At 39.8% G+C, this 27,585-nt stretch overlaps 1 protein-coding gene across 1 annotated transcript; it reads right to left on the reverse strand.

The window, feature by feature from the left end:
• Positions 1–576: 576 nt before the first annotated feature.
• On the reverse strand, positions 577–27,218 carry TMX4 (thioredoxin related transmembrane protein 4). Its single transcript, XM_042884283.1, has 8 exons — positions 27,040–27,218; positions 18,671–18,786; positions 12,140–12,185; positions 10,914–11,042; positions 9,949–9,994; positions 8,011–8,112; positions 5,176–5,239; positions 577–3,672 (listed from the first exon to the last, which is right to left on the reverse strand). Exons 1-8 carry the CDS (start codon positions 27,210–27,212, stop codon positions 3,380–3,382), a joined length of 969 nt encoding a protein of 322 aa, XP_042740217.1. The 5' UTR covers positions 27,213–27,218; the 3' UTR covers positions 577–3,379.
• Positions 27,219–27,585: the final 367 nt, after the last annotated feature.

The following is a 27,585-nucleotide window of genomic DNA, read 5'->3' on the forward strand; positions in this document are numbered from 1 at the left end:
GTCATGTTTTACATATAGCTCTAGTTTACAAGCCTCACACTTAACAGCTTTATCCTCAATCAAAACACTATGAACAGTGTTCAGAGCAGCTTCTCCACGGACATTCTGTCTATGTTGAGATTGCAGGAACTTCCATTAAAAAAAACCCACACAAACGTCAATCTTAACAGAGGACAGATGACAGAACACTCATCTTGCACCAGATGTTCACACTGACTTTAAAGGAAACATAATGATCAAATACTACTGTAATATCTGATAAGTACTATATTTGTATGATTCAATTAAAATGCGTCTTAGTGGAAAGCAACTGACTCAGGAACATACACTGACAACTGCACTCTTACTGCATACAGAGTGGCTACATTTAAGCTTAACAGAAAGACCCTTACAGAGCATGCTACTTCTTAGTTGTTTGCCAGACACATATTACAACTCAGCATCTGCAGTACCATGCTACAATACTTTCCTGCAAATGTTAAACCAAGTTGGAGATTAGATTTTAGAAAAGCAACTGCTGTACAACCACTTAAAGACAACTTGTCTCTGGAACAAGACACTGCTGTACACGTCAAATACAGTCCAACCCAAGTGAGCATACTTCCCATTTTATTCATAAAAAACACAGGACCGGCAGCACGCAGGTTATGTTGTTTGAGAAGCCTTAGAAGCTTCCTACTTGTGACTTCCAGATTCACATCTATTCACATCTGTGAACAGATGTACTGCTGTCACTTTGCTGCCTGCTTACTTAATCCCTTCACATCAGTGATGCTGTAGTTTGGTTCATTATGATGGAAAACATGAACTTCATTTAAAATGTAACAGAGATATGCAAAAATAAGAACTGTAAATAAAGACTCCAGACCATCAAACAACAGCTTCTGATCTTTCTCACATCATCTCAGAAACCCTGCATCTGCAAGGTGCCATTTCTGTGGGGTTTTTGTTTGTTCTTAAAAAGAAACTCAAGGACACCACATTGGAATACAACACTCATCAGAACATCTTAGTCATACAAACATTCAGAAAGCCCAAATACCTAATCCTGAGCACACACAAGACACAGCATCATTCAATACTTTTTTAATACTCCATATTCTCAGCAGTGTAAGACAAAGCCACTGGGAGGAATAAGGATGTTCTGAATTTTTCAAAGTTTGGAGCATCTTTAAACAGCCAGAGAGGAATTTAGATGACTGGCTCGACATTATTAAAAAAGTAGAAGGAAACTGAATAAAGCGCAATACTTACGCATTCTGTCTGACACATTACAAACATCACAACGCTCTACACAGCTCAAAATTCTCTTCGGTACAGAAAGGCATCACAGTCCTCAACCTACGCTGGATACAGTTCTTCCATATTCCCCAGTGTACAGCAGCTTTGGACCCATGACTGAAAGGATACATCCATTCTTGCCTTGCACAAGTCCATGGAACACCGGTCCCCGCTCGTCTCATTCTCATTTTAGATAATAAAAAAGGCAAATATGTCCTAGAAACTACAGAAATGTGCTCTGTGCTTTTACATGCACAGTTTTTCCCTCTACAGCAGCCACAAAAGCTTTAAGTTTTGCAAATACATGCTTAGTTTGAGCTTTTTATAAAAAAATTTAAATACATCTCAACTGACATGGAGTCCTGCTGCCTGTGAGATTTACAGCTTCTTAATTACATGGAAGAATACACAGATAACACAAACCAACTGCTCTCATCATAGTGCAACTGTATTGCCTCCACATATGTGAAAGCATGTTTACCTATCTCTACTATCGTAGAATGAGATTTAACTCAACTCAGCTCTCCATAAAAAAATCATATTTAATAGATGCAGAGTAATTTTATCTGTTACAGCTGAAAAGAAAAATTTAAACTTTCTTCTATATGGTTCCAAGACACAATATGCAATAGTTAAGCTCAGCTTTCTTTGTAAAGTTGAGTAAATACGCTCTCTATGAGCATTAAAAATCAAATTTCAAGACAAATTGGCCCTAATAATATCAGTCTCAAAGGAAACTAGTATTTTGCACTTGCAACTTCTCTTCTAGTAAGAGAAATAATTTCATCTGATTACTCTTTATTCTAGATGAAATTCATGCACATTAGCAAGTTTTATGCAATATAAAAAAGTTAATCTTAAGATACATCTTATGCACATGTGATCATATGTCAAATCAGGAACATTCACGATCTCACTGTAAATAGTCTTTACCTAAGAAGCCATAAACCAAGTCAACCAAGGGAGGAAAATACAAATCATTAATGAATTAGTTTGCCTATCATACCTGATGCTGTCTACATAGCAAAGCATTTCTTACTTTATACAGTTTGATACATATTTACTTTGACAAAAGTAGCAAAACCAAAAGCTTCTCCTTACTTTTCACCCTGCCCATCCCTTTTCCTAATGTGCTGAATCTAGTAACAAAGTAGAAAAGTGACAACGGTGAACCCTTAAGTACCCCCTCAAATAATATTACTACAGCAGTTTCAGCTCTGCCGAAACCATTCTGGGCTGGAAACAGCAGAACTGCACTGCAGGTGTCAAGCCAGCACTGGGAGGAAATACACAACTCAATGGCTGCCAAATGAGTACTTCTTGCTACAATCTCCAAAGAGTCATGCTTTGGCAGAAGTTTTCCCTGACCAAAATAATTTCTTTTAAAACTCTTAATTATAAAGATATTTTTAGCATCTAGCTGTCATTCTCCATGGGCCTAAAGCGTTTGATTACTCAAACTTCTCGGGTCAAAATAAACCCAAAACAGCTGACAAGCCTAAGCTGTGCAGCAAGCCTCTGAATTACCACAGCCGGAAAAATTTGGGGCTACAAAAACCAGGGCACAAAGCAAAGCACACTGCATGATACAATTTCAAAACAAACATTAAAAAAGATAGAAAGGTGCTTCAGTTGAAAGCAATAAGAATAAATCCTCTGTATACAATGTCTTTAAACAGAAGACTGGTAAGGTACCTTCTTCCACTGCTCTGTCGCTGATCTGGTGCTTGTGTGCCTTTTGGAAAAAAATTAGCATTCAGACAGAATAGTCACTGGCCTGCCAAGCTACTTAAGAATTCAAAGTCTTTGCCTTATTTAGGTCAGTGCTGAGACTCCATCACACCCCCTTTTCCCTTAAAAGTCTTCAAAAACATCATAACGCTCACTTTGATTGTCATGGCTGAAGTTATACAATACACAGCACTTATGCTTATAAAACAAATTCAGTGAATAATTACTAGTTGAAAAGAAAAAGAAAAGCCTGCTGAGAGAGCAGAGGTTTTCCGTAAACACAAGTGATAAATCAAGTGTAAGCTTCAGCTTCAGACCCAGGGTCTGATACTTCTTTGGTCCAAGTGTATAAAATTCGCCCCAGAAACTACAATCCATGATCAGCCACCTGACTTCGACGCTGCCTTACTGAGCTTTCAGTCTCTGAATCAGCTGAAGGCTGCTCATTCAAGTCTTCCATTTTTTCCTCTTCACCCGATTCTTTCCCAAGTGCCAAGTCCTCCTCAGAGTCATCAACACTTGAATTTGGAGCATCTTCTTCTGAGAGATCTTTTACCTCTGCAGCCTCTTCCGCATCATCTGCAGAAAGCTCTGTGGCCTCCTCCGGCTCTTCTAACACTGCATTCTCTGCATTCTCCACATTCTCCTTTGTAATTACTTCTAAACAAAAGAGTTCCATATGAAGTTAGACTGATATTCAGAACAATGTCTTTTGAAGATACACCATTAAATATGTAAAACACATCTGGTACATTACAATATATTACAGCTCCAAAATATTCATGAACTTCGCTGAAAACTTTTGCATAGTACTATTTTTCCCCTTATTTTTCAATTCTTTCAAATAAACCTCCCATAGTCTTTCTCTTCCATGATCATTTGCTTTAACTGCATATCAGCCAGAGCACCTTCAAATGGTTCTACCAAGCTACAAACTAAAGACAGGACAGGTTGCTTGGCTCCTCGAAGAGATACCATTACTAAACAGATCAGTGAGAAAGTGATACCTGTCAGCTCCGTCAGGTAACACTGCTGCTGGGTCAGTAAGCCAGCTGGATAGCAGACTGCAGCAGCGCACTTTTTCTATCAATACAGTGATTCTGAAAAGAGTAATTTTGCATACTGAAGAATTCTAAATTTGTCTAAAGTCTTACTACAAGTGTCACAGGTGCATCATCTAACACAGCAAACACAGACGTACGTAGTTACAAAATAAACTTTTAATTACAGTTCATTTTTGACACCATTTGATAGCACAGCTGTGCCACAGGCAGTTCTAGAACTCCACAGACATACGATCTTGACAACAGGCTCTGTTTTGTGTGCAAGCTTTTGCCTCCCACTCCCTATGGAGCAGAACGCTGGTCAGAAGCCCTCTCAATGGGCATCAGCAAGGTGTATCCTTTCTTGTTATTTGAAGTAGGTGCAACACCCCACACCACATATTATTTCCTTTAAGATCAGTGAGTAACATTAAAATTTCAGAGGGAAATTTAGTTTTCCATATGGTGAGGGAGGGTTTAAAAACGACATCTAATCACCAGGAGGCTAAATTTCCTCATATAGCTCATACAGGGACCCTCAAAGACTCAATACTGTAACAAAGTCTGATCTATGGCTAACGATAAATTGCAGTGCAAGTTCCTCAACTGTCAGTTTATTTACTGCAATATCTAGGTTTACTTGATTCTCCTTCCTTCTTTGCCCTTCTTTCCACAATACAGATAGACAATTGTATAGATCTAGAATGTTCCTAAGACAATAGAGAGTAGAAAATAGGACATGGAAGTATCCTACCAAACCAAATCACTTTTATATTTAAGCAACACATCTAGCAAAGATGCAGCTACACAAAATAAACAAAACCCAGTATATTTATATAAGAAATAGTAATTTTGAAAGCCTCTAGCCACTTGTCAGTTCTGTAAGAAATAAATACTGCTGTTTGTTAGTAGTGTTGGATTTTTTTGTTGTTGTTTGCTTAACTTTCCTCTAAGTAAATGCTTTTATTAATATTTCAGACATACAAATTCTTGCCACTGGTTGATTACAGTGCACACGTGGATTTACCGGCTGAGATTTAAGTGCCTGACAACACACCACCCTCCCTCCTACAAGCATACATTTAAAACTACAGCATCCCACCCACTTAGGAGTTCTTACCAGATGTTTCATTTTTGTAATTTGACTTTGATGGACAAAGGCAGTCTGAAATCAAAACCAGCATCTGGGTGGAGAAAAGAAGCCTTGGTTAACAAACACGTGTTTCATTCCAGCAGCCCCTACACTATTTTATTTGTACCTGATGCAAAAATATAATTGGCAAGCTGGTGATGAGAAGCAATAGTGTGACTTGGGATACATCGTTACTCATCTTCCATCACCTTATTACTGCACTGATTCTGAATTCATTTCTTTTTTCTACTTCAGAGACTTTCAATATACTTTCACTTCAGACCATCTTCACTGGCAGGAGCTCTTAAAAAGGGAACTTGACAAAAAAGATTAGTGTGCTATAATTTGAATAGCAAAGTATTCTTAACAGCATGTAATTTTAGTACTCAGAGGAGTGCCTTTCCGTAACTCGAAATGTGCAAAAACCTGCTGAATAGCAAGATGTTGCTCAGAGAACAAGTGATAAATGATGGGCTTTACCACCATCACAGATATGATAATTCACTCAACAAGTCTGGATTTTTTCATTAGGCTAAAAAATGTCAATTGAATTTCACAAGATCTCAAGAACAACTTCAGAAAGAATACACAGTGCATATCCACCCCTACCTGGATCTACATTGAGTGCTTAACACTTAGTTTATATAATACATGTTAACTGCTTTGGCTTTTAAAATGGAAAGTAACATTACTGTCTCATTCAACTTCAAGCTCAAACTGCAAGAAAATCAGCAGATTTCCCTTCTGAAAGTGTCACAGGAAACAAAGAATGCAGTGGTCAGAAAGTCCTGAACAAATAATGTCTCTATGTATTTTTTCTAGTCGTCTTCATAGCTATAGCGAGGAAATGCCTATCTTACTTTTCATCCTTTTAGATAAAATAAAATCTAGAAAGTTGCATTAACTGGCTCAAGGCAAGAGCTGCCTGAAGGCAGCTTAGTTAAGAATCTGGGGGAAAAAAAGTACAAGCTCTGTATATGAACGAACATTCTGTTTTCCATTTCATAGCTTCTGCCTCCTACCTCCCTGAATTTATTCAGAATTGAAATGCTTAGCACCTTCAGAAGAGATGCTCAAGAACCAGTTAAGGATTTTTGCTGTATTTTTGCTGTATTTTGTATTCCAGAAATCTTGGCCAAGATTTTCTATGCTTTGGCACGTTACGCAGTTCTGACCCACTGCCTCCCCAGTATACAAAAAGTACTTTAATCTTTCACATTCGATTCTGACTTATGATTTTGTCTCTCTGTTAGATCAGTGCTTTGATTGTTTTCCACAGCAGACTAAGGAAGATCTTTCTCTCATCACCATACATTAAGAATAGCACAAAGGAAATAAAAGAAACAAATAATGCAGTGTTGGAACTACATTTCAATCACAAAAGGTGTTAGAAGAGGTTGCAATATTAAGTGTACATTTTTTTCAACTTTTTCCAGTTTGGGAGTTGGGTCATTGTTTGTTTGGTTTATTTTATAGTATGGACTTTTCTTTTGTGGAGTGGAGGCTTTTCTTGTGCTTTTGTTTGGGTTTTAGGTAAGTAGAAAAACAATTTTAAAAACTCAACACAGCCATTTGCTTCTAGTTGCCTTGATTTGTGTTCTTCTTTTGATAAACTAGAATCTAGAAAGATGCAGCTGTTTTAATTGTATAATTAAAAAACATACAAGTACTGCATATATTTTGAAAGTGTTTTTGCCTAAACATATGCACCTGCATTGAAAGAACAGTTTATAAACATTCGTTACACAACTTCTCTTTATTTCCTCAGAATTTGGACTGAAGGGCAGAGATCCAAGTACCCAAAACAACTGCACTGAACAGCAATTTAGCAGCTAGTTAAGAACCCTTAGGCTCACCCCCGGTTTAACAGGCTTGCCAATTGCAGGGTTTGCACCAAACCACTGATTTGTACAAAACTCTTGTACCCAGCTATACCTCCTTTTCCAGCTCACTTTCTCATTTAATGTTGAGATTAGAGAGTCACAGTGCTCAAGTATTACAAAAGAAAGTCATTTCAAACACACAGGTAAAGCAACTTTGAGCGTTTTTCCCACTAAGGGAACCCCCAGGGTTCAGGACACAGCTCTGAACTTTAACATAAAGCTTTCTTTAAATAACCTTCCCAATGTTTTGAAGATTCATATATCAGTGCATTCGTTCTGCTAATAAGACGCCCACTGATTAAGACTTAAAGCAGAAGATCACAGAAGAGAATGTAGTCTGTTTACTGAAGAGTGATCTGTAACCACAACATCAGTGTCTTCAAAATAGAGTAAGTAAATTAAAAGCCCCTAAGTCTTCAAAGCCTTTCAGATTTTTGTCCTTTCATTTTGAGTAACAATACAGCAGCATACTTATGTTGCTAACTCTCACAAATAGACTCTCATTTCAGCTAACAAAAAAATCCCTCTATAAAAGCCCGTCTTAAGGAGTTGGAGACTTTACATTGTCACTCTGACCACACACATGCAATCCTGAAGTCTTTAGCATGAAAGAACAACTTAAGTCATTGGTTTGGTATACAGACTAAGCAGATATAAACTTAAGCATAAGTTTCATAAATAGGCCAAATTATCTGAGTGAACAGCCCTAATCTTTACCTGAAGTAGGCAGCAAAACTAGCAGGGCAATCAGCAGTACTAAATACTTCAGGATTTTAGTTGTATACCAATTGAAAGGCAATTTAGGACCAGGTACTGCATTATAACTTATTATAACTTAAAGCACAGTTTTTGGTCCCATTGCCCTTCCCCAACCCTCCCCCCTCCAAGTTACAACAGACTAAGATTTCCATGTAACTAAGAAAGCAATACATTTCCTTACCAAACCCAGGATCAGGCCAATCAGTAAGGTGGCCAAGATGAAGATTGTGTAAGAAATCCAAACATGAATTCCAAGAGTGTCCGTGAGGTAGCTATGAATTTGCTGGAAATGAGAAGGTATTTATTAACTTCGTACCAAACACTGCATGCAATTTATTCTGCTGAAACCATTACATAAATCAGCATCTAATTAAGACCCTACACAACAGTATTTATGTATACACACCAAGCTTTTTGCACACAAACCCCAGCCCTTCTTTAAAAAAAAGTCTAGTACCACAGTTAAGCACACGATTAAGTCTCCCTTTTGTTTTACTGAATTTTCATGTTAATTTTACTGCAGATTGGCACATGGAATCGTACTACAGGTAGATGTAGGAGATATACTCAGAGCATAGAGTAATGTATTATAGCATTCTTGGGTTCTCTATTTTCTGGAAGTACTTAAGTGAGATTAACAGGTCAGATGTACCTGTGGCATACACCTGTACACGTGACTCTCAGAGAACACCAATGAAGGCATTTTAAACAAAAGTACTTCAGAAGTTAAACATTTTGAAACCAAAAAAGCATCGATGTCAGATTCAAAGCAGGTGTTATCTTATATCCACTTCCCAAGCCCACTGCCAAGCAAAAGACTCCATACAGAGCTTTATCCTCATAATTACACCTGGGAAACAGAGTGGTGGACACTGTTGCAAGGATCAAAACACACTTAATCTTGGGAATTAATTCGCTAAGTAAAATAGAGCAATTTCTCTCTTATTGAAACTCTCTAGTTCTTAAGAGCCATCTATTCTACACAGATACGAAGTAAGTCGTTTCTTTTTTTTTTTTTTAAAGAGAAAAATCAGACTGCAACATGAAGATTTCTTTGAAATTGAACTGTTATTCAAACGTACATATTCATCTGCTTGAACTAAGCACCATATCAAACGGAACAGTCCAATAGGAAGTCAATTATAACATCGTATCTATTCCAAGAGTACATCCATTAGGAAACAAACCACAAACATTTACAGAAGCTTTAATATTCCAAAGTCCAAAATTCATCTCTCTCTTCTCCTTAATATAAGAGCATCCAATATTTACTAAAGCCTATGCAAGGACAGCACAGAAAAATGAGTAAGGAAATGGACAGCTGAAATATCCATCTGAGTAAAAAGCAAATCAGAGAAAGTTCCTTGTCAGAATATTTAATCTTTCAGGAAGGAAACTAGGCAAGGACAACATTACACAAAAGAGGAAAAAACAGAAGGCTATAAAAAGTTATTGTTATCCAATGAAAGAAAGAATTAGAAGATAGCTTGCCCAGGAAACCTAACTGAAAGTTTTATTTGATTCTGAGATAAACGCTTACTGGAAGTGTTGCAAATTCTACATAAACTCCCTACTACACTTATTTTTTGTACCAGATATTACAACAGCAAGACTTTTGCTCCAGATAGTCTTTCAATCTCAGCCACACTTGATGATGGTGAGAAAGAGCATGTTTCCTGGCCAAAATTGGAAAGATCTGAAAATCTTCAGTATTTGTGCAGGGAAAAACATCTTACAAATGAAGCTCCTCAAAATAAGTTTTATAAGTTCAAAATATAGTCCAGTGTAAATTGTTTCTCTCTTGATCACTTTTCTACTGTCCAAGCTTTCCTTTTTTTAATGTGAATCTTGTTGGTAGTTTGAAATACAGATGCAGAGTGAACATTTTCAGTATTGATGATAACCTTTATAATCTAACTGCCACTTTTTGGCACAGGGCCTGTTGGCACTGCAAAACTTCTAGCACAAAGATACTACACATCCACTACATTTTAAGCATAAGGAAAATTTCAGTCTCATAAAATGATACAAGAAACATTCAACTACATTTGGACTTCTAAACAGAATATTATTTTAAGCATGTAGGTGGTACAGAATATATTACCACATAGGTACTTACCCTGATGCACCCAGAGAGATGAAATAGTCCTGCCATACCATGCATCCTGAAACACAATGAAAAGGGAAGAAAAGGTTCTAGGACAAATAAGAGTTAAGATACACGAAAAAATGCCCAGAAGCCAGAAAAAATATTCTTCCTATGGACTTCTGATAACTGTCAGAATGAAATGAATGCAAATCATGTTTTCCCTATATTATTATTCATTCAAGTTGGCTCAGTACAAAGCACTGAAACAATGATTTGAGATAGCATTCAAATTTAATAACAAAAAAGCTCCCACAGTTCAGCTTTGAGCATCTTTTCCCCACTCACAGCAGCATGCAGCTCTGTAGCTCCTCACCCTATTACTAAACATTGTATACCCACTGGATTTTTCATTTGAGTTTACACATAATAGTTCTAGTCAAAATGAAATGCACTGCAGTCATACCTTTGTTCCACCTTTTACAACATGCAAGCAGTCCATGCGATTTCAAAGGCAATCCCAGCAATACCAGATACTAACCCCAGCAATAACAGACACTGTGCAAGCACTATGCTGTCTCCTACTCCAAAGAAAGACACAAGACTTCCTTTCAAACAAATACATAAGAAAAGGTTACAGCTAAATGCTTCTGCCACAAGCAGCCGGAAATCAGGTAATTGTTTGTATAAACATGCATTTGAATTCAGTACTTCGGAGATAGAACTGGCACTTACGTAGTGCTCAGTGGCTGCACTTTTTTCCTCCTTTAACACATTTTCAGAGATATACAAACAAACCTCCGCAGGCATGAACAAAATCAAACGCACAAAAAAACTTCACTTGAAGGTGAGAAGCTGCAAAAGGAGGCTGTTGATACAGACTGCTTCTGCAAAGCCTACACATCTAGGGAATAAAGGCTTTTTGTCTTTCAGCTGTCAACATCGCACCCTTAATGAATACTGAGCTATAACATCTGTTAATAAAAACACAGTATTACATTATAGAAGATGGAGACTTCCATCCTGCTACAGGCTCCACAGCTTCCCATTTTTTCTCTAGAACGTAACTTTGAAGATCTTCCAACGTCCGTGAGCCTCGGTATCTGCGAAATACTCCATCATTTGCACTGAAAATCATAAATACAAGTTGACAAACATCGCTTTAGCTCTATGGCAAAAATACAATCTATTCCTATGTTCCCTCCCTCCACACCCCCCAAAAAACCAACAAAATCTACATACAGCAATTTGACTTGTCCAGGAAGCTCAGCACCCACATATTTTCAGTGTTTCAAAAATCATCTGATAGTTGCAGTTTTTCCACCAGAATTAGTTTCTGCTGTCTATTGAAATTGCTATCATATTCACTCTAAAGTGAATACAAAACATATGAAGAAACAGACCAATTTTTACACACTTACCAGAATTAAACAATTCTATCTATCAATACATATGGAAAATACATACATGTATGGCTCAGGATCATGATTTAAAGGGCTCACTATTTATAAGATGTGATCCTTTACTGAAGAGACACAAAAAACAGCTTTTGTGTTTTGTTTCCATCAGTATTCGTTGCAATGGGATTTATTAAAGCCACATAAATTAAAGAAATCCCCCAACGAGGACTCTGTTAATGTAATTAAAGCTATAAATAACAAATGGAAGTGAAACTGAAAGACAATACTCTTTCATTGACATCTATATTGCAGCATTACAGTGTAAAACAAGAGGCCAGAGGGACACAACTGCAACATAGTGGCACCAAGTCATCAGATTAAGAATTTAGTAGTAACAGAAGCAGTACTACATGATTAATAAAAAATTTCTGTACTATTTTACATGAGGCCTAGGCTGTCAGTTATTAAAATGAGAAACTGAAAGTGATGCACTTCTGTAAGGTCAAGTGTTTCTCTTACAGATAATCAGGTTTCTACATGGCAATAAATGCCAACTGGCATCAGTTCTTGTAAGTTATTAAACAATGCTTTCAGACTGAAAAAGCATCACTTATTTAGGTACAAAATTGTTTGCAAGAAAAACCTTCCACTGTAAGTTAACAACACATATTTGATATTCTGTAAATGCACTGCGATAATGAGAAGTGTTCTTTAAAAAACTCTATGTAATCCAGTCAGCCATTACATCTTCCATACAATTGTACAAACAGGACAGAAAAGAGACCATGCATTGAAACAGACATTTTTTTCAGTATGATACTTACTGGTAAATTGTAGGAAGTGTTGTGATAAAGAAACGACCACTCAATCCTACAAATGAAGAGAAAACAGAAACAGTTGTGTAAAACTGAAAATTCCCCAGCATTCTGACTCACCTATAAACACCTACAGATCTGTATTTGCACACTAGAAAGCTGACTGCATAGCTTTTACCACTGCTTTCTAAAAACAAGTTCACAGTTTAATCTTCAGAACTGCTACAAACTAACAGGTAATACTGTTGCCAAATCAAGTAAAATATTTACCTCAAGGAATGTTTGCTACAAGATTTCTCTTCATGAAATTCACTAATGACTATTTGCACGCTGTTTTTGACCAGACAGACCAGCAATGCAACCTTCCAATCAAAAGGAAAAAGAGTCACACAAAAAAAAATGCACTTCTATTTCAGGATCCCAAGCGCTTATGTCTGTGTACAGCCTCATCCAGATGACCACTAGAAAATTGAGCCCCTAATGATTGTAACAATGACTACAGTGCCTTTTTAACTCTGCCCTGGATTTTATTTCATGCTCCAGTTGATTTTAAATGATTTAGAGCTGTGCATTTAAGACTGCCTGTACTTAAGTCATTAAATAAAGTAATCTCATTTGCTTGTTTGTTTCTTCAAAACAACCCTCGTATGCTGCACAACCTGCACAATTTGTGCTGGTATCCGTAGGAGGACAATTTATCTCACAAACACAACTGTAGCAAGACAATATTTTGGATATTTCTAGGTTCTTATCCCTCCTTCCCATATGTTATTCCTGCATAGGTAAATACAAGTGCTATGCTAACATACTGATAATAAAGCTTGGGATGTCTCAACATTCCATTCCATAAATATGTTTGGCCACGAGAGTAAATTTTCATATCATCCAGAAGGGTGGCTCATAACAGCATTTTGGGCAAACATAAGGCATGGAAGCACAGACAAAGAGAGGCTGAAGCAGGGATCCATAGGGCTGGCTGGAAGCAATACCCACACTGAAAGCAGGCATTGCACTAATTTACAAGTTAACAGTCACAGTGTAACACAACTTGGAGGACAAATTCTCCAAATGATCAAAAGGATTCCCTGAATCACCAAAAATCAGCTGTGAGGGGAAAAAGTTTGGAGTTTTCTGACCTTGTGTTCAGTAATGCTACAGAGTAATAGGTGCAAGTGCACCCAGCATCACTACAGCGTTTGGTACACCAATGGAAATCTCCCAGTCTATAGACTCACTGCAAGAGTCAGCTGTGAAACAAAGCTCCCAAACATCTGGTAAGCAGGCTTTCTGTAATGCTCAACTAAGGACAGTTGTCAAGTGAAGACACCAGCTGCTCCCTGCTTCCAAGACTGACGAGTGTGGGAGCCACGTGACACTACCACTGCCTGACAACTAGGAAAGGACACGAGATGGAGGAAGAACTTGCCTAAAAAGACTGTAATACTCATAACTACCAACTTAAAGACTGCAGAGCAATAAATAAGATATACTGATGCCATCTATTTCCAAAAAAAAAAAAAGAAAAAGAAAAAAGAAAAAAAAAAGAAAACAGACTTCAATGGTTATCAATCCATAGGTAAACAGTTTAACTTTCTTTAGTAAGGGCTGAATACCTTCAGCCATTCATACAAAGTTACATTGTAAGGCAGACAGGACAAATCACTTCTGTAACTTTTCCTTTTGTAAAGTTCTGAACTATCTTCTAAGGATCTGAGTCATTAATTAGCTTCCTACACCAGGAAGTTGGTAATGGAAAGGTATTTCAGCAAGAATACCTGCCTATAGAAACAAAGGGGAACCAGACTGAACTAATTCAGGTATTTTAAAATTTCATTACTAATTATTCTTTCACTGTAAACCCCTCTATAGAACAGAAAAAAAAAAATTAAAATCAAACCAAGCACAAGCTTCTTTAATGTTCCAAGAGAGAAAGGCATCTTCACCTCAATTTTTCAGCACTCATCTTTTATTGCTGTGGGGGGCAGGATGGTGGGAAATCTTATAAAACAGTTTCAAGCCCTGGCAGCAGAAGGAAAGATAAAATAAACAAAAATGCAAGCATAAGAGTAGAATTAATCAAGCAGAAAGCAGAGCAGCACAAGAAAAACCGAAGCGGAAAGCTACGAAGACCTTAACAAGCTTAAGAGCAGAGAAAGTTAAGGGAATACTGAAAAACTCTGATATTCTAATGAGGACTATCTAGGCAAACGAAATAGTTAGCTTAAATCCCTCTTATCTGTAACCTATCCCTGAGCAAGTACCAATGGTCTTACAATGAGCAATGAAGTAAATAAACCAAAGTCTGTCACCAAAATGTACTGAAGCATCCTAAAACTTCACTTGGAAGATTTTTTTGCATATTTAATACACCTCCTTAAAGTCAGCTTCAGTGAGCTAAGAACACACTGCAAATTGTTTTGGCACATGCCTAATACAAACTTTAACCGGCTAATAGTTTTAACTGGAAATAAAGTTAAGCACGTATTTACAAATCTAAAACCAACATATGCCATCATGTTGTTAGCAGAAAAATAAGAACAGGAAAAAAAAACCTAACAGCTTTGGTATTCACCACTCCCAAAAAAATACAGAGGATACAGAAGCTACCTGAAAAATACCACTGCTTTCAACAAGCAAGTATTCCAAGAAGATCAGGTATGGAATGGTAGTGTCTGATCTGCCTCTCTGATTAACATCCTTTATTGACAGTTCTGGCCGGCAGTGATGAGATCACTGACAGCAGCCTGAGGACTATAAAAAATGATTTTAGGGGACTGGGGAAGGTAGCTCATGGAGCAGGCATACAAGTAGTATTTGTCTGTGCTCCTATGGTAGCAGGGAAGGACACTGAGACGACCAGAAAAACGCACCCTATAAACACACAGCTTGCACAAACGCAAAAATTTGGGGTTCTTTGATCATGGGGCAGTCTACTCAGCAGCTGGCATCAGGTCTGCCACTGGGTATCACCTGTCTCAAACGGGGAAACAGATCCTTGTCCAGAAGCTTGTGGGACTTGTAGAAAGGGCTTTAAACTAGATATGAAGGGGGAAAGAGATAAAACCAAGCCCACTAGAGATGAGCCTGGGGGAGCAGTAATGGGATTAGAGGTGAAGCGAGGGGCTCAGCTGAAGTGCATCTACACCAATGCATGCACATGCAGCACGGACAGCAAACAAGAAGAGTTGGAAGCCATTGTATGGCAGGCAAGCGATGACCTAGTTGCCATTACGGAAACATGGTGGGACCACTCCCATGACTGGAGTACTGCAATGGCTGGCTACAGACTCTTCGGGAAGGATAGAGAAGAAAGGATGGGTGGCAGCATGGCTCTCTATATTAGAGAGTGCATTGATGTTACTGAGCTTGTGTCTGGGGAAGGTTGAATTCCTGTGGGTAAAGATCAGGGGAAGGGAGACATCCTGGTGGGCGCCTGTTATAGACCGCAGAACCAGGATGAAGAGACAAATGAGGAGTTCTACAGGCAGCTGGCAGAAGCTGTGTGATCGCCAGCCCTTGTCCTCATGGGGGACTTCAACTTCCCCAACATATGCTGGAAATACAACAGTGCAGAAGAAGCAGTCTAGGAGGTTTCTGCAGTGTTTAGAGGATAACTTTCTCACAGCTGGTGAGAGAGCCAATGAGAGCTGACTTGCTAGACCTGAGAAGGTCTGGTGGGAGATATGGAGGTCAGGTGCTGTCTTGGACAGAACAATCATAAAATGGTAGAGTTTTCGATTCTTGGTGGAGTCAGGAGGGGGAGCAGCAAAACTGCTACCTTGGACTTCTGGAGGGCGGATTTTGAATTGCTCAGAAGACTATTAGGGGAAGTCCTCCGGGACCCAGTGTTAGAGAGTAAAGGGGCCCAAGATGGCTGGTTGCTCTTTAAGAAGGAAGTCTTAAAGGCACAGGAGCTGACTGTCCCCTTGAGCCACAAAAGAAGCCGCTGGGGAAGAAGACCGGTGTGGATGAATAGGGAGCTATTCTTGAGGCTCCAGGAGAAAAAGAGAATTGACCTCCTGTGGAAGAAGGAACAGGCAACTCAGAAAGAGTACAGAGAAGTTGTTAAGATGCATAGAGAGAAAATCAGAAAGGCAAAAGCCCAGCTTGAACTCAACCTGGCCGCTGGTGTAAAAAGGAACAGGAAACTCTTCTACAAATTCAGCAACAGTAAGAAGAGACTAAGGAGAATCTCCATTCTTTACTGGATGAGGCTGGGAATGTGACCACTGAAGATATGGAAAAGGCAGAGGTTCTGAATGCCTTCTTTACATCTGTCTTTAAAGGTCAGACCAGTTATCCTAAGGGTACTCCACGCTCTGACCTGGTAGCCTTGATGGTGGGGGCAGACTAAACACACAGCTCAGGAGGACACAGTCAGACATCTATTACTCCAACTGGACTGTCACAAGTCCATGGGGCCACATGAGATTCACCCAAGAGTGCTGAGGGAACTAGCAGAGGTGACAGCCGTGCCACTTTCCATCATTTATCAGTGCTCCTTAATGACTGATGAGGTCCCTGAAGACTGGGCACTTGCCAGCGTGACTCCCATCTACAAGAAGGGTCGTAAGGAGGACCTGTGGAACTACAGGCCTGTTAGCCTGACTTCAGTGCCAGGGAAGCTTATGGAGCAGATTGTCTTGAGGGAGATCACATGGCACATGTGGGACAACTAGGGGATCAGGCCTAACCAGCATGGGTACACAAAGGGCAGGTCCTGCTTGACCGACCTCATCTCCTTCTGTGATGTTCTGACCCGGGCTGGGCGTTAGGAAATACTACTTTTCTGAAAGAGTGCTCAGCACTGGAATGGGCTGCCCAGGGAGGTGGTGGAGTCACCGACCATGGAGGTGTTCAAAGAACATTTGGACATTGTGTTGAGGGACATGGTTCAGTGAGAACCATTGGTGATGGGTGGATGGTTGGACTGGATGATCTTGAAGGTCTTTTCCAACCTTGGTGATTCTGTGATACGGAAAATCCAAAACATCTTGTTTTAAGAGGAGTGGTGATAAATGTTGAGATTGAGAACTTAAAGGCACTACAGAGAACTCTGAAATCCAGAAGCACGCCCATTATTTGTTCTTAAAATACCAAATGTTTCAATAGAAGTGACAAGGAAGGACTAAGTACTTTGAGGTCAGTGTGTCAAGTGACCGAAACATGTCGTAAATCCATTAAGCATTGCTTCTTCCTGTAGCAACCGTAATTAAGCGCCGTGAATGGTTACTTTGCCCTTTAGAGTTCTGAAATGCAATTTTACGCAAATCTACAGACACCTAGTGTGTTTTCCCTTATTTTACGTATTTCCAACTACTTTCTCTGGGCAAGTGAAAAACAGGAAATTGGGCACTTAAGCACAAGAACTGAAAGAAAGACTGGGGTATTTTTACTATAGCCTTGTGCTTCAGTTACTTCAGAAAGATTCCAAAGGAACTTGCATACCTCCAAAACATCATCACTGCAAAGAGGTCAAATTTGTAATAAATCTTTGCTTTCTAATTTGAGTATCTACAGCCTTCATACTCTGTGCTGAATGGGATATTGCAGGTATATTAGGCACACGCTGGCACGAATGCATTATTTTTGCCAATTCTTTGACTCACAGAAATCAAACACCTTCGGAGAACAAGACTCTGAGCACTATTAGAAATTCAAATATTTGAGGAACTTCTAGTTAAAAGTCATACCTAAGACCTTTAGTACTTTACATCACTCAAAAGTCACATAAATTCAGACCCAAAGAAAACTTCAAATACACAGTCCCTCCAGTTCACAATATAAGCATTCAATTCTGTACTGGGAAGACTAATGTCTTCAAATCCCAAATATTTTATTGTCAAAGTCTCACATTAGGAGTGCAATTCTAAGTTGATCACAGTGAAATGTCATAATCAAGACAGAAATCCCAAAACTTGAATAACACCTTAGCAAAGAACCTCTAATTGGGAGACAATTAGAAGATGGGATTATAATGGATCCTCACTCACAGTCTTAACTCCAGAGCAAGCACTACTTTATTTATGTGAAGAAGCAGAAATAGGCTATAAATTTTATTTATGTAAAAATTGCTTGTGTTCAAACTCACCTTTATTGAACTGTTATTAATTTTTATGCACACTATAGGCAAGCCTAACACCAAGAGCCTAACACAAGTCAGTGTGTCGGAACACAGTTTACACATTCAAAACTCTGAAAAGAATCACCAAAGCATGAACAAGTAAGATTGTATTTATGCTTCTGTGGACTGGTAGGAAGTTGCTTTTGTAAGCATTCGCATACATGCATCAAGACAGGAAAAAACAAGGTGCACTTTAAAAGCACTAATACAATTAAACAAGACAAACAAACAGCATCATAATGCAAATCACTAAAAGCTTATTAAAGCCAGCTCACACTGTGGTGGTAGTACTACGCTCTGAAGCACAGAAATTGGAGGTAACAGAACTGTTAACCCAGGTACTCTAATAAAATAAAACACATTCAGATACTGATACTTAATTACTTTTATTTTAAAAAATTGTCTACATACTGTACCTGGCTCTTGAGTGACATCCACCTTCCCCACAGTGATATCCATCTGCTCACTTTCTTTTGCGAAACTCTCCCATATCAATTCAATCTGTTGACAAGCTGGACACCAAGGAGCATAGCTAAAGAAGGCAGGGGAAAAAAGGTCAAAATATTTTTATCTCTTCATACACACGCATTCAAGTTAGTTTACCATATAGAGAAAATACAAACAGATCAATCACAAGAAAAAAAGCAGTTTTTCATAATCAAGTCTATTGAATAAGATAATCAAGTGGTTTTGCAAACTACACTTGTTTTAACGTCATTAAAACAAACAGTATTTCTCAAACTTGAGGAAATTTATATCTAGAACCATCACCAGACATTGTTTATTCTATTTACATAGCAAAATAAATTTATTTTCATGGCAGCTATCCAAATTATTAAAACCAGGCTGCCCTCTGAAATGGTATCATTCAACTGAGCATTTTGTATTGATTTCCCACACCTCTGTACTGCTAGAAATTACACTGGCCTCAGCCTGCTACTCAATACATCAGAGCATGCCCTTTTCAATAGCGCTCTTTAGAGATTTAAAGGAAGTTCACATTAAATGTCTACTGTTCGCACTGTTTTGCTTTTCCTTAGGATTATTTTCAGCAAGACAAGAACACATTTTAAGAGTTGAGTTTTCTACACTATTTGAGCATTAAAACCATTCAAATCAAGTTTGACATTCTGACTGATATTATCAGTATGGAGATAGAATGGCTGATTTGAAAGTCCAAGTCAGAAAACATTTACGTCTTGATAGAACCCCATTTGCCATCTTTATGTATTTTGTCTTAATAAGACTGACAAAGCCTGTGTCAAGCTTCCACAGCTTGCAATGCTCGGTAACATATTCCTATTAGGCAAATATACGTGCTACGCCTAGTTTTTCTGCGAGCTACAGCTCACAGAATGGGAGCCAGAATGTATACATTTATAATATTTTAAAAGGTAAGACATCAAAATCAGTTGGCTAGAGACACTACTTGTCACAGTACTCAATACACACAGCCACATTTCTCATCCACTCTTAAAAGAGGAAATCTCTTCATGGGATGAGTCCAATATCTGTAATAGCCCACATATCCACAATACTCTGACTGCCTCACCCCTTTGGTCTGACTGCCAGTACTGCTGTCCAGCACAGACAGAGGCACTTCTCGCTGCCTGGTGGTTTTCTAATCAGGAATGCTTACTCTCTCAAGCCAAAAAAAGTTTCACGTAAACAACAAAAAAAAAACCAACCCTGAAACAATTTCTCATGAAACAGATAGAATCAAGCTTCCTGAGTAATCAGTAGGTTTCAAAACCTTTAAAAAAAAAAAAAAAAAAAAAGATTGTTTTGGAAATGAAATCTTGTAATTTTGATGTTAAAACAACAGTAGTTAAAATCAGAAGTTTCTATTACAGTAAAATACAATGTGCATTTTTAAGTATTAAAGCTAATATTGTGAGTTTTGTGAAACAGCATTTTTTTATGAGAACATCTGAAAAAAGTACATAAATCTAATCGTGCCAAGAAACAGCTTGTCAATATTGTTTAAAAGGATGCTGGAAAAAAAATCTCAACACAGAGCTGCTGCCCTGTGGAGAGCTTTTATTAATAGTTTGACAGATACTGTACTTTAGAAACAGACTACATTTTATTACAATAGTTTGAGTGACAGGTAAGAAACCACATGTCAGATAACGCTACCGATGCTGCTCTAAAATTAAAGACAGAAGTTTGAATGTTTTCTAAATCCAGCTTCTCTGGATGAGTCAAATTCATCTATTAATCTTCAGCCTGCTTAAGGTGTACCTGAAATACATACTTTCGTATACATATATATAAGAAGTCATATACACACACACACACAACAGAGAAAGAGAGAGCAGTAGGAAAGCAGATCCATGTGTGTGCTAACTAGTCTTTATTATAGCCTATCAATTCATACAACACAAGAACAGGTCATTTACAAAAGCAGATGCAACCTGAACCTCTTCAGGTACACTCCACAAACAGACAAAGAAACCATTAGCACTTCTGTACAAGCAGTGTTTGGGCTGCTGCTCCTCAAGCTCTCCCTCCTGCACCAGTGGGTATGTTTAACTCCTAACATGTTGCTTGCACCGTGTCCCATGGCCGTACCAGTGTTCCAAGAAAACAGCACTTGGGTCTTCTCTACTTGAAGCCTATTGGAATTACAGCCAAGACCCGGACAGTTGGTTGACAAAAGAAAGTTTCCCATAGGTTGGTGCATATTGAAAAGTAATATAAAAGAAATCTGATTCAACACCTCCTATCTATAAATTACACATTGTCAAGTTTGTTATCACAAGCATGTACATACCCATGATACCTCATCTGCGGCCTTACTTGGCCTCTTACACAGCACAGAGCTTTACAGTTTAAATATCCTCATCCATCACCTCACTGCTGTAAATAAGGCAAATGCCTATCTAATGGTCTGAGCCACTGCAATAGATATAAGTTGATTAAAATCACTGTTTCAAAGAAGCCAGGTGCCTTCCCATCCCAACCCCTTACAGGATTAGAATTTTTCTACAGAGGGAATAAGAATGTCTGGAAGCAGAATGTTAAGCTCTTTAAGTCAAGACAAGCAAAATCTATTTCCATCTCCATGAACAGCTGGATTAGCTCATGCTTGCAGTGATTTGTGCATTACACAGGCACATAAGAACAAGTCTTGGCTTTCAAACATCAGCAACTGCATTGATGGCTGCAATAAAATAAAACTTGAGGTAAAATCTGTTTGAATAAGCATGCCATTCAGTCGTATCACTGGAGGCAATTAGTAAACACAGAAAGATTTGACCTAGATTTCCTGATTCACAACGTAGCAGGCCACAGCACTGATCATTTCCACTCTTAACTGTTTGGCTAGGGAATTGACCAATTCACTCATCTTCAGACAAACTAAGTTATTCACTATTGCCTGTTTAGTATCATCGTTAGTGACTAAGGACACTGAACAGAAGCAACCCTGAATACTGTTCTTCACTTTGCTGTGTTGGCAGTTTCAGGTCGCAGGAATCTGCAAAGAAAGGTAAAACAGCTTGTAACAACAGAGGAGAATTTCAAGAGAAAAAAACAGCAAAGCAGTGAAGATGGAGATCTCCTGTTCATTCTAGCTTCTCCCCACTCCAAAACACACAACTCATCTCTCTCCTCTATGAAAGGCATCGTTTAAAACAAACCATGCTATCAGTCTGATTTCAGATCAGAAGTACTATAAAAATCAGAGGCGCAATTGTTGAGACAGCTCCTCATAGAAAGGTACCAGCAACAATAGAGAAGATATTTTTGTGTCAACTTGTTTTCTCACTTGCCTAACAAATTCTGAACACTAAAACAAGCTAATGTTTAGAAAAAGTAAAGATTTTGTAACATTGAAACACAAGAATTTAATAAGTGCTCAGCCCTCCACATCAGCCATAAAACCATACAACTGACTGACAATACAGATGTCCAGTAAGAAAATACTGTAAAACAATAAAGCACAGTTGAAAGCAGAGGTCCAAGCTTCTCCCAAACCTTCAACAGGTGAGTAAAGCAGATGGCTAATTAGTCCCATGGCAAGACTTCATTTAAGATAATTGAAGCTTAAGCACCCTAAAAGCACGTAGAACAGCAGTTCTCAGACCTTCTCCATTCAAGCACTCACCCAAAAAAGATCACTTAGATCTGTTCTTAAGCTAAGGAGTACTACAAAGTAAAACTGCTATACTTGAGATTGCTTTCTCCTTTGAACCAGGTTTCTACAGCCTTCACACATGAAAATCCTATCATGAAATGCTGCAGCCCAAGACATCCTTCCTCACTAGAGTCTAACAGAAAAAAACAAGTGAGGAAGGAAGCTACTCAACTATGCCATAAGTCAAGCAGTCGCTGTTTCCTCAAGAGACTAATGGGAGCACACTAGCTGCAAGTGAGCAAGAGGAAAGAACTCCGGTAGGAATTGCAGACTGCCAAGAACCAGTGTGAGCTGGGAAAGAGGACAAGCAGCACAACTACTGTTCTTCTCAGTGACACACATTTTTCCCCTTCAAATTACACACAGAAACATGCCAAAGGCTTAGTGAGTATAGAAACAACATATTTAGGCTAGCTATTCCTCCTTCATATCTTCAACTGCTCTCCTTTATATTCTGTGCACTCTCCCCATCTTCATTATTTCCAACTGTTAATATACAGTATTATGTTTTATCATTGACAACTCTAATTGAAATCATTGCATCATTCATCTTCTTATCCGCAGCAAGGGCTACTAAGTAGTACACAGTATTTCCTATCCTCAGAGTCCCAGAACAGATGCTTCACAACAGTTAAGTAAGCCTGCAAATTGCTAAAACCCTAGCAAACATGCTTGCAGCATTCATTACAACATCTGAGAGGAGCCAAATAACTCAACTTCTTTCTATAAACCTATTTCTGTGGACCAACAGTATTTTTTAAAGGTATTGCTGTGCTAGGTTTGAACTTGAATAGTAGCTCACAAAAGCTTAAGAGATTATTTTAGAGACACAAGCAGGATATCTAGACCATTTAATGCAGCCCAAACCAAGGGCTAAGCAGAAGCCAGGCACTGCTGTTGTCTGACCAGAATGGCAGTGCACTAAGATGCTGTTCTGGGGACTTCATTTCAGAGCTAGAAAGCTAGCTCCCATTTTGCTGTATTTCCCTCAGCCACCTGACATGCACATCTCTTCCAGTAATATCCAAATCAAGGGAAAAGCAACTGCTGACCATTGTGGGCTAATACACACTAAGCCAATGAAATCAGGTTCCCTAGAAGAACATTTGAAGTGCCACCCACCACTCATTCTACAGACTAATGAAGTGCACTTTAACCTTTCAAGAACAAGATGGGAAGCAAGGCCACATATATTGGAATTATTCAGCTTTCTACTTTCAAGAACAAGAGAACTGTAAGAGTGCCATGTGCAATCCAGATGTAAAAAACAAATGTTCCATTCACAAGGTTTCATTTTTCAAAAGGACAGAGCATTCATCTTGAAAACAGAATGCCTAACAACCCCTGAAAAATGGATGCAAAATCTTCAATATTTCAGCAAACTAAGTTCCATCATTCGGTACAGTTTTGTCCTTCTGACAATAGTAAAGCATCTGCTACCAAGGATATTTCAGATTCACATTTTATCAGTTTCTGTTCAGCCACTGTGTGGCAAAGACAACGTTCAGTTATTGAACAAGAATTCACAGATCATTTGGTTGCTTCCTCTCAACTCAGTCAAGGTCCGCAGAAGCTGCACAACCAAACAGAAGCTCTAGCATTTGGGTTTTGTTTGTTTTTACTATTAGGACAAAGAGAAGTCTAGAAAGACAGAAGATGAGACCATACTCTTACAAGTGACGAAGTTCCCTAATCTTACTGAGTTCTGAATCTAGGTGAATTGTTGAATAATTTATTCAATTCTAAAGTTTTATTGAGTCTTTTGAGCAGTTTAAAAGCATTAAACCATGCAAACGGCAACACATTCAGCTAGACTTACAGCATGCTCATTTGGAAGTGTGGCTTCCATAGGATGACTGGGCACTGACCCCTTGTAGTAACTTCACCTACTAAGCAGTGTAACAATATCTAACTATAAACAACAAGGAAATAAATAACAGGCCTATGCTGTATGCTATATAAGCTACATTTGAAAACATGATTTATTGCTTACTTCTTACTACTATGATTATTACTCCTCAAAGCCTTGGTGAGAATTAAAACTGACAATTGTAACATCCATTTTCAGGATCACGTAGCATTATTACTTCGCTGAAGGGAGCCAAAATATTTTACATCCTGTGTGGGAACTGAAGTAGAGATTTTCTCAGTGGCAAACACATGAAGTGCTGTAGGATCAACAGGAGTTACTTTATAATCAGAAGCATAAAGACTACTAACATTTATCTGCTTCAAGAAGAAGAGGAAGTTAAATTAAGATCAATCAAGTGTGGAATGAGCTATGTTCACAAATGCGAAGTGCACCAGCCTGTAACACACTCAAGGACAGAGACCAGGAATTAGTATTCCATTTCCCCAACAGACACAACATTAAAAATAAAGACAAAAAGCTCCTCACACTAGCCAAACATTATCATGCAGCTGCAAACTAGAAATAATGAAGCTTTTTGCAACAGTTTATTCCAGCATCATACTTTCAGCATTTCAGCAAAGGTCTGCATGCTGTGATAGTAACAGCAAGCAAGAAGTGTCCGTAAAAGACACTGTAACACAAAGTTATCCAGAACATTATCATCCAAATGCAGCAGCACTTCTAGGGCCTGCAGTTTTATCAGCTACAAATAACTGATTATTTATAAGTAGTCAGTCAAGTACACACACTTCAGCTAGGAGGGATGAAGGAAGAAGAATCCTATTACTCCTACGAATCCTGCATACAAGTTATTTCTGGCTTAAGTCTCTCCATTTGTACAACCAGGAACAAATAAAAATAGTGGCAGCACATGGTAGTTAGCCTACACTACTTTCATAAATGGAAAAAAAAAAAAAAAAAAGACTTTTCTTTCCTGACAGCTTTTGCATTAAAAAAAAAGTAAATAAAGTAGCAGCAGGTTCTCTAACTGAATGAAGTTTGATGAACAGTGCTGCAGCCTTGCCAACAGTCCCATGCAGTGCAGAAGTCAGCGAAGTGCAGAACTCCTGTCTACACCACGAGCTCTAAGCTACATGAAAATCAGCAGCAGGCAAATCTGCCGATATGAGAACAGCTGTAAGAATCACAAGAAACTAATTCTGAATCTCAAACTTCATTCAGAAACAGCAGCATTAAGTTAGCACCCTCATGAGATGCAAAGATTCCTTCTCAGAAGTAGAAGTATTAGAAGTGTGCCAAAGAAAGTAGCATGCAGGACCAAGTTCCTTTCCCACATGAAGCACAGTCCACAAAAAAAAAAAACCTAACGGTAATTTACTACACTTGAAATGCTGCTCCATTGCCTAAAGACACACAAAGCAATCTAAACTGCTCATCATCCCAACCACTTCTGATTTCAGTCAGTTCCTGTCTTCTTCCTTGCATGCACCAGTAGTTACTCAAACACTTTCTCAGAAATATAAGAAAGCGCTGAATCACCTTAAGTAGTTTATGTCCTCCCTAAGATTCACTGAGCTGTGCATTAATAGGCAAGTTCATAGAACTCCCACTAGGGCCTGAATGTCAGAACAAGATAAACAAATATTGGATCAAAAAATAAAAATAAGACGACTCAAAACCAAACCAGCAATCCCCTGTCCCCTGCTGCCACAGTGGGTATCCCTAGGCCTCTGAGCAGCCATTTCAGGATCACCTCCATCCATTCACTGATATTGTGAACTCTCCAGTGAGATCCAGAGCATCACAGCCCACGGAGGAGTGACAGTCCCTCTCCCTCTAAAAAGATAAGAATAACTCAAATTCAATATTGAAGAAGAATAAAACTTTGAGCAGCTGGAGAAGCATTTATGAAGGAGCACAAGTGCAGATGTTGGTGGGCCAGATCCTCTTTCACTACTCAGTCTGTTCAAAACTGTTAAAACACCTCTACAGAGGAGTAAATAGCGCACACACACAATAAAGCCCCACTCCATATCTGCACAACACACAGCTACCACACACATACACAGCTTAAACCGTTTCTTCCTTTTTTCCCTTCTAAATGCAAACAGGCGAGCCCCCCTCCAAGCACAAGACACCATGTGCCCTTCAGCAAGTTTTACACCACCAGGGAAGTCAGGACACCACTGAAGTCATCCAGCAGCACTCCAAGCCCTGCCCACAACTAGCGAACCTCTACAGCTGTCAAAAAGATAAAACATCTGCAGCACTGAAAAATTAACGAAGCATAACGCACAACCCTTAAAGAGTAAGAACACGAGAGCCACGGCACACCGCGTTATTTCCGTAACACCACTCCTGCTAAGTCCTGCCTGCCCGATTCAGCCCTCCTAGCTCACGCGAATCTCAGCGAAGGCCCGCCCTACACGAGCAGCCCGACGCGCGCTGCCTAACGTCGCACCCGTGCGGGCCCCGACTCGGAGGAAAGGCCCCTTCAGCAGCCCCCAGAGCCCGGCGCACAGCGCGCCCGTCAGCTCGAGGCCACCAAGGGGACTTCGCAGCGGGCGCGGGAAGCGCGGCGAGGCAGGAGGAGCCCCCAGGCCCGCCCCCAGGCCGCGGCAGCCCGCAGGCGGTCAGAGGCCTCCCCGGCTCCGCGCCGGGCTGGGCCGCACAGAGCCGAGACGAGGCCAGACCCCGCGGCCGCTCCGAAAGGCTGAGCCCCCCCATGCCACACCACCCCAACCCCAGGTGGGCGAGTGGCCGTTACTCACAACTCCACCATCCACTGGCCCTGCAGCACCAGGCTCCAGTTGGAGCCGCTCAGCACCCGCATACGGCTCCGCGGCTCGCCTGAGCTGCCCGCGGGCGACGAAGAGAAGACCGAGGCAGCGAGAGGGCCAAGCGCGGCCGCCAAAAGTAGGGCCGTGCCGCCGCTGGCCGCCATGTTGCCCCCGCCCGGCCCAGGAAGTGAAGGGAGGTGGCGGCCCCCGCCCAACTGCCGCCGCGGGGGCGGGGCCGCCGCGGGAGCGCGAAGGGCGCGCGGCGTGGCCGTTGGCCATGTGGAGGCGGCTGTTGTGGCGGCGCGCGCTGCTGTTCCTGAAGGAAAGCCGCCTCGTCACGAGCTCCGGCCTTGCCCGCGCGAATGCTCCGCTGTACTCGAGCGGGTTTATGAGCGTTTGTTGTGTCGAGGGCACCCGTAATGGGGTGCCGTCTTCAGGTACTCACTGTTCTTTATAGACTAAACCGAGGTTCCCACTGGCCCCGCTCCTTTAGCTTGCCCCGGGTGGTAGCCTTCCCCTGGAGTGTAACAGCTCCAC

The sequence above is a fragment of the Lagopus leucura genome, unplaced genomic scaffold, assembly GCF_019238085.1.
Source record: "Lagopus leucura isolate 7727_CA_CO unplaced genomic scaffold, USGS_WTPT01 Super-Scaffold_73, whole genome shotgun sequence".
NCBI classification, from domain to species: Eukaryota; Metazoa; Chordata; class Aves; order Galliformes; family Phasianidae; genus Lagopus; species Lagopus leucura.

Bases quoted from the DNA above. Each gene is read 5' to 3' on its own strand.
- TMX4 (XM_042884283.1), bottom strand. From the start codon at position 27,212: ATGGCGGCCAGCGGCGGCACGGCCCTACTTTTGGCGGCCGCGCTTGGC. The intron at 11,043-12,139 runs GTAAGTATCATA...TATGATTTTCAG, and splicing joins ACACTTCCTACAATTTACCA to TGCAAATGATGGAGTATTTC. The intron at 3,673-5,175 runs GTAAGAACTCCT...TCTTTTGTTTAG, and splicing joins TTACAAAAATGAAACATCTG to AAGTAATTACAAAGGAGAAT.